Below are 8,004 nucleotides of genomic sequence, written 5' to 3' on the forward strand. Positions count from 1 at the left end.
AAGAAATCATGAAATATTAGAAAATATTTTATGAAAGATATTGGCATACAATTAATTTAAATATACATTTTATAAAAAATTAATATGCAATATATATTATTGATGTTTCAGTGGTTAATATAATTGATACATTAATATATTACTCATGAAAATATTTATTAAAGATCTTCATATACATTTGCTTAATTATTATATTTAATTATCATGCATTTAATAGTATATTAAAATAACAAAAAAATATTTAACTAACGGAATTATACAATACCATAATCTAGATTTTCCAAAAAACATGTGTCATATAACTTTTTTCTGGTGTAGTAAAATGTAAAAAGTATAGAAAACGTATTAATACGTATGACCAAAATTAACCATAATTAAAATACCAACTAAATCACACTGTTTATAGTCGAACACATAGCGGTTATAGTTGTCCAAAATAAATTACAATAGGTGATAATAAATTATTTTTCTATGCTAGATAGTAATATTTTTTATAATTCGTGTACAAACTTTGTATACGAAGAACACAGTCGTGATGTAATTGTTAGTAACACACAGGTTACTATTATAGATATAGTTAGTATTAATACAATTAAAGCAGATCAAATTGTTTTTTAAATTTCTGATATCTGAAGTTAGATGTCTCGTTCCTCAATAGCAGACATGAACAGCTTCTGTATAGTATAAGTAACTTTGTCTGAAAGTGTTAAATTTGTAAAATTATTAAATTATGAACAATTTATAAGTAAAACTGTTACAGTGAAATGTAAAATTTAGTTACAATATTGTATTACATACAATTAATTTTCTGAAACCATACTGGCTTATTTCTCCATTTAACACCAGCAAAATATGCTGGAATACCAGATAAAGTTATTAAGGTACCTATGCCAACTTCATATGGTCTTTCGTAACAGGGAACAATCACTAAAAACGCACATATAGCCACAAATGTGATAGGAATCCATAGAGGCATCTATAACACATATCCATTGGAAAATTATAGATGTGTTTACATTATCATTTATTGTATAATATACCTTAATTGGTCGATTCATGTTGGGATCTTTATAACGAAGCCATAAAACACCAGCTACTGACAGCATGATAAAGAATGTTTCAACTATACTGCAGTATGTGATTAATACCGAAATATCACTTGTACAAAGCATTATTAAAGATAAGATGCACTATAAATAAAAACAAAGGAAGAAGTTAAAAATGTTCAATAATATTACTTTAGAAGTTATTTATAATTATATGGTAGGGGGGATATCATATTTTTTATACTTACAAGAAATAATAATGCAGGTGTAGGTGTAAATCTTGAAACATTAATGTGACCTAACATTGAGGGAAGATGACCATTTCTAGCACCAACAAAACATAATCGAGATGATGTCATAATATGAACACTCAATCCTCCAAATGCAGATATAGCTACCATTACTGGTATTATCCAGGCCATTGCACCAAGTAGTTGATCTCCAAACGTCTAACAATAGGTTATTCTATTAATTTTTCTTTAAAAATTGATATATGGATATTTAAAATTATATATTTACCACAGCTATTGCATGAGAAGCAATCATAGCAGTTGATGTTAAAACTGATAAATATGCAACATTTGCCAATACATATATGGAAGTAACTAAAGGTAATGATATGTAGATAGCTCGTGGTAAATTTCTGCAAAATCAAGTACTAGTTTAATATATAAAAATAGAAGGATTAACGTGATATATTATAAAATTGTATTACATACATATAAGGATCTTTTAATTCTTCTGTCATGAAATTTAGATAATTCCACCCAGAATATGAAAATATACCTGAATAGATAGCTACTGCAATTTTGCCAGGTTCTGTATTAGTATTTTCAAAAGAGTTTTTAAAATTTTCTGTATGACCTACAAATGAATATCATTTTTATCAGTTTGTAAATGAATATCGTTTTTATCAGGTTGTAAATGAATAACAATCTTAAAAAGAAGTCTTATCTCTCTACTCATTAAAATTCTACTTACCTAGTAATACCCAAGTAATTCCAGTAATGATTATAATTGTTAATGCCCCAATTTTAGTAAACATAAATACATTCTGCATTTTAGATGTATCTTTAACATCATAACAATTTGCAAATGTGAGTAAACCTATTTGAAATTTAAATTATATGTAAAATCAGTCAGTTATATAAGCTACATAAAAGAAGTATTCTACATGTACTTTTCAGTGCAGAAAAAAGTAGAACACTCAATGATATTTTACATCTAATGAAAATATCTTACAAATAGTGAGAGCTGCTATTGATCGTACACTATAGTCTGGAATATCACAATTTGGAAAGAATGGTTGTAAAACATATTGTGCAAATGTTAATCCCATAATAGCATTAGTAGTTGGTCTGCAAATAAATGGTTCAATAATTATTTCCATAGCATTACATTTTGTTTATTCAAGGCTACATATAGTTCATACTGAGTTCAATTTATTCATTTCTAAGAGGATTCAACTTACACAACAATTAAATTAGCAGCCCATAAATATAAAAAAGAAGGTAGTGCTCCAAAAGATTCACAGATATAAACATAATCACCACCACTACGAGGTATACAAGTTCCTAATTCGGCATAACATAATGCTCCAATCATAGATAAAACCCCACATAGTACCCAAATAATTAAAGATGCTCCAACACTTCCTATTTCTACAATGACACCTTTTGGAGAAATAAAAATACCTAAACAGATATATAAATTTTATTGTGTTGTGCTTATTATTAATATAAACAATAAAAAAATTAGCAATTACGTATAGTTTACATTGTTAATATTATCTATTAAATATAAAAATTAAAATTTCTAATGCAACTTTTACCTGAACCACATATAATTCCTACAATAATTGCAACACCTTCTAAAAGGCCAAGTTGTTTTTTCATTTGTACTTTCTCAACATTATCCCTTTGCCTTTGGCTCTGTGATTCATTGTCTGAATTTAATAACTGCATTTCTTTTGGAGATTCATCAAATATTTGGGAAACCATTTTGACTAGATGAAATATAAATGTCATATATAATCAATCTTATGAGTTAAATTGTTAAAAGCTTTTAATAGATATAGAACATTGCCTATACTGAATCTAGCACAGATAACATTTTGAGCATTATTTACATTAAAAATCATTTAACAAATATCTCAATAATTATTAGTATTTGGAATCATATATACTGTAAAAGTTGTTTATTCAGCATTCAACTCTCTTTCTACTTGCAGGGTTAAATTTTATCCATTACAATTAAAAAACTAAAAGTGACTTAGTAAAAAAGGCGAAATTGTAAAATAATTATTGCATAGTGCACCTTCCTGGATATCATATAACTTCTGTTCCAAATATTATTTTATATATATCAAGTAGTTTACAAATAATTTAGGCGATTAATATATGTGTGGTTTGTTTGAAGTTCTTGATCAGTTATTAAATAATACGATTTACAAACATTACAGATTTTATAAAGGAAATACACGTACCTCACGGAAGACAAATCGTTGAACTTAAGATATAATACTGACTGTGTACTTTACTTATTTTTGGTACGAGAGGTAGACACATATATTAAGATAATTTAACAATTACAATATCCATATATTAATTATTATCTATGAACGTTTATTGTCCGAAAGCTTTCTTGAATGTAGGACATTGTCCAAAAATGAATGTTTTCGGCATCGACTACACTATGTCTGAAAACGTATAATTAATTTAACTGAACAATTTATTCTCCTTTTGGTGTACAAATTTCTAATTTAAAAATTTCTGTTCAACTGAAAAATAAACGTAGGTTATACATGTGGAAAACGCACGTGCATAGAAAAGGTTTAAGGGCTTGTTTGCAACTGCTAGATGCCGACTGCGTATGGACAGTAATCCCTACGCGTAAGCACCTGCAAACACCTGCAAGCACCCTAACCGGGAGCAGCCGTGAGCTTGTGTAAAAGGCATGAGATATTTGCTTTTCTCTGATTGGCTGATGATTCACAGCAAATTCAACAGTGCTATCCTCATGGTCAATGACAAGGAGAGAAAATAGCGAGTGAGCCATTGTGAGCCATCACCCTGCACCCTTGTCACATTTTACCCGACACAGTTCTCACGAGTACATATGCATGTATATGGAATGTTTATATATATATATGTGTAGAACATACGTGGAACATGAGTTGCTATTGGTAGACTCAAATGGTAAAAAAAGAAGGTGGAATGATATCATTTTAGAAATTCAATCAATTATGAAATCGTTTGTTTAATTTGTTTTTTTTTTTTAAATTAGCTTGATGAAAGGAATGTGCAATCTTTAAACTTGCATATGTACATAAGTTCATGTGTATTTCGACTTTTGTTTACAAGCATTTTAGGAACTATATTTATTTATATACATATAAATACGTTCCCCCGTTGCAGAAAAATTAACACATTATCATTTATATCCAGTCTAAATATCAAGTGAATGAATAATGTTTAAGGTACGTAGTTATCTTTCATATGAATCGTGTCTTAAAATTGTCTGTATCTAATAGAAATTTTAAAATCATAGACAATGGTTCCATAATATAATAGATACGTTATTGTTAAAATGTATATACGTATGTCATTTCTAAGAACTTGAAACTTCATTTTACAAGGTTATATTGCCAATGTATTTGGTCAATTTGATGAACAAAAAAGATGGCGTGTTTGTCGAATTCTGTGATAAGTGTAATTCTGTGTAGTTCTGTGATGATTCGCATTGAAATAAGCTGAATTTTGAAAGGTTATGTCCGTTACAATAAGCGTTGAACAGAATTTCTGACATTGTACTGGCAGTAAGTGCGAAGAGAAATCAGAGGATACGGAGACTTCTAAACAACGAGAAAATACATAATTAATGGTCAATAAATCGAAGCATGTTGTCTAAACAACGATAGATCTATTGCTTTGACAGCCTACCGTCTTTTCAAAGGAGTAATTGGTTTATTATATAGGGAAAATAATGGGAAAACGCACAGCCCGTTCACTTTACGGGCTCACCATTTTCGTCTTTCTCCTTTATTTTGCGAAAGATTCAATTAGTACAAGTATTATAGATGTTATGAGAAATGATGGAGAATTAAACCGGATTCCAGTATTTTTATACAATGACACTAATATAAGTACTTGTGTTAATGTATCATATTCAGAAAGAAATATAACAGATTATGCATCTAAGTACACATTGTTGTGTCTTGCATTTTATGATACATGGTACAAAGTTTCTAAATCTAGTCTATGGTCTGATCGGTTTAATAACAATTTTACTGATGCAAAAACTTTTAACTACTATTTACTGAAGTTTGTACCGAAGGAAAAAAATGATGATAGCGAAATTAAGAAGTTTTGTGAAAGCATCAAAGGCATAACATTTTCATATGAAAAATTAAAACCACTGTTATCACGTCTACAACATATCAATCGCTATGATATGTGTCGTCCCATCTGTTTTGATATGGACAGAAATTTTACTCCACTCTGTGAAATATTAGCTTGGAGTAAAAGTATCGATAATGAAATCCAGAAGGTAAATAATGAATCTCAGACAGGATTAGAAAGTAAGAAAGTAGAAAAACCTAAAAAATTAAGTGAAGAGACACAAAACCTGAAGGATCAGAAGTTATCAAATGAATCACAAGTTACTACGAGCAAGTCGCAGGATGGTACTAAAGCATTAAATAATATTGATAATAATGAAGATAAAAGTGCTGCAGCTCATAAAGAAAAAACAAGGCCACTAAATTCAGAGAGAAAACTAAATCCTGTAGAAGATGAAAAACATACCAATGATCATACAATAAGTCAACAGAAAAGCACTATTGAACTAACTCATTCTAAGGATGTAAATAAGGCACAGGATTCACAGAATGTAAATGAGAAACCACATAATGATAAAATAGAATCACAGAATGTAATTGAGCCACCGCACAGTGATAAACAAGAACCAAAGAATGTAAATGAGGAATCACACAGAATAACACAGAACATAAATGAGGCAACACACAGTGAAGTCAAAGAATTACAGAATACAAACAAGGAGTCTGAAGAACTTGGAGTAAATACAGCAAAGGAAAATAATGAAGAACTTAATAAAGAAGACAAACAAATTGAGTGGAATAATGCAGAGGATAACGGATTAATGGATGGTAATGATCTATGAAGCTCCAGAATTTTTTAACTTTGTGTGTAATCTGTACAGTATCTATTTTACTATGCTTTTAGATCAAAACAACACTGGTGAGCCGGACGCACCTATTGATACAGGTACTGTTTTTGTAATACTTGTGTATTTCACCATTTTAAGATTGTAAACATTCTTTTTAACATAGGCCTAGTAGTTCATCTATGTATAATACTGATATTAAGCTAAAATTTTAACAGTTACATTATTATTATACTATTTTCAATATGCTTTTTCTTAATAGATCAATCCCAAAATAAACATAAACCTATAGATGAAAAGGACAATATGTCTTCTTTTCGTACTATGAGGACAGATGAAGAATCCCACTTTTTTACTTACTTTACTATACTCTCCCTGATCTCTATTGCTGCGTACATTGGTTATTATAATAAGCAAAAGGTAACAGAAAAATTTTCAAATGAATAAAATTTGTTGTATACATTGTTATTAATTTCACGTTTTGATGTTACAGATACTAGCGATTGTATTAGAAGGACGAAGATCACGAAACAGCCGTGGTAGACGGCGTCCTAGCACAGCTAATTATCGTAAACTAGATTGTACATTAGAAGAAGCAGTTACGTCACAGTGTAATGCAAATGTTACCCATGTTATATATTAATGCATGTAATGTATTTGATACGTCAAAATAATTGTATAATAGCACCTCACGTGCAACGTATTTTGTATTTAAGTATACTTCCGTTATTACATGAATTTATTTTTAAAAAATTAATTATTTCTTTGCGTTCTATAAATCTTTACCATCTCAGAACTATCGATAAATAGTGTAGTAAGATTTAATTACAGTTTATAGTGATACAATATTTTACAAAAGTTTTATTTCTCATTTGATTTTACACATAAGAACGACTTTTGAATACAAAATGCAATATATATATATATATATATATATCTTTAGTTCCTTTTTATGTATTACATGTTGTATACTTACTAGATTACTGTGCTTTATCATATTCATATTAAAAATATTTTATTTAGTTAAGATATTAAAATCGGTTACACTCAATTAATGATAATCAAACGATATCAATAATAATGATTATTATAAAAACAAAACTACTGTTTTAGGCAATTCAAAGCATATTTTTCTTATCTTTCTTAGTCTGCGTTAGATATTATTCCGAATTTATAATTATTTCTTCTCAGTTTGTTATAATTAGTATTTTTAGTTTATTTTATGTTCGAAGATTTTCGTAGACTTATTACACTTCTCTTTCCTATCTCTAAAATTCTTTGTAGAAAAAAGAAGCTTTATTTTTCAAATTGCCAAGAAGAAAAGAGCAGTGTAAATAAGTATAGCATCAGAGAGGCTATAAATAAAGAATTACTTATGCTCTGCTTAGCTTCATTTAATATTTTTTAATCAATATAGGAATATTTTGGATCACTTTCTGTTATACGTTACATTTGTTTCATTTTGACAGTATTCATACAGTTTTATATTCGAGTACAGTATGATTATTAATAACACAATTTTGATATATGTGTTCGTATTATTTAGGAAATATCGTCAAGCATACAAGTTTAAAACGAAACGAAAGTTATGTGCATTGCATAGATATCAATTATTTGTCAGTACTAAGTGCGTTAATATATTAGTGATAATTTCTTATAAACTTTTGTACGTTCCTATTTTCAGTGTATTTATATTTTTATTTTCTCCGCGAATACACAGAAAAATATCATGTGTTTCTATCAAATTTTCGTCAATAAATGAATTCGTATATAA

The 8,004-nt window shown here is 28.6% G+C and overlaps 2 protein-coding genes across 3 annotated transcripts; one reads left to right on the forward strand and one right to left on the reverse strand.

The window, feature by feature from the left end:
- Window positions 1–137: 137 nt before the first annotated feature.
- On the reverse strand, window positions 138–4,130 carry gb (solute carrier family 7 member genderblind). 2 transcript variants are annotated; one of them, XM_076526120.1, is made up of 12 exons: window positions 3,865–4,130; window positions 3,532–3,744; window positions 2,878–3,051; window positions 2,518–2,740; window positions 2,289–2,404; window positions 2,028–2,153; window positions 1,766–1,910; window positions 1,566–1,689; window positions 1,295–1,495; window positions 1,041–1,190; window positions 799–976; window positions 138–697 (listed from the first exon to the last, which is right to left on the reverse strand). In XM_076526120.1, exons 3-12 carry the CDS (start codon window positions 3,044–3,046, stop codon window positions 636–638), a joined length of 1,494 nt encoding a protein of 497 aa, XP_076382235.1. In that variant the 5' UTR covers window positions 3,047–3,051; window positions 3,532–3,744; window positions 3,865–4,130; the 3' UTR covers window positions 138–635. The 2 variants fall into 2 exon arrangements, with proteins under 2 accessions (XP_076382235.1, XP_076382234.1); XM_076526119.1 differs by having other exon boundaries at window positions 3,532–4,130.
- Window positions 4,131–4,217: 87 nt separating this feature from the next.
- Window positions 4,218–6,987, forward strand: LOC117224951 (uncharacterized). Its single transcript, XM_033478193.2, has 5 exons — window positions 4,218–4,524; window positions 4,684–6,213; window positions 6,290–6,331; window positions 6,493–6,650; window positions 6,724–6,987. The coding sequence occupies exons 2-5, from the start codon at window positions 5,031–5,033 to the stop codon at window positions 6,871–6,873; spliced, it is 1,533 nt and encodes a 510-aa protein (XP_033334084.2). The 5' UTR covers window positions 4,218–4,524; window positions 4,684–5,030; the 3' UTR covers window positions 6,874–6,987.
- Window positions 6,988–8,004: the final 1,017 nt, after the last annotated feature.

The sequence above is a fragment of the Megalopta genalis genome, chromosome 13 (genome assembly GCF_051020955.1).
Source record: "Megalopta genalis isolate 19385.01 chromosome 13, iyMegGena1_principal, whole genome shotgun sequence".
Classification (NCBI taxonomy): Eukaryota; Metazoa; Arthropoda; class Insecta; order Hymenoptera; family Halictidae; genus Megalopta; species Megalopta genalis.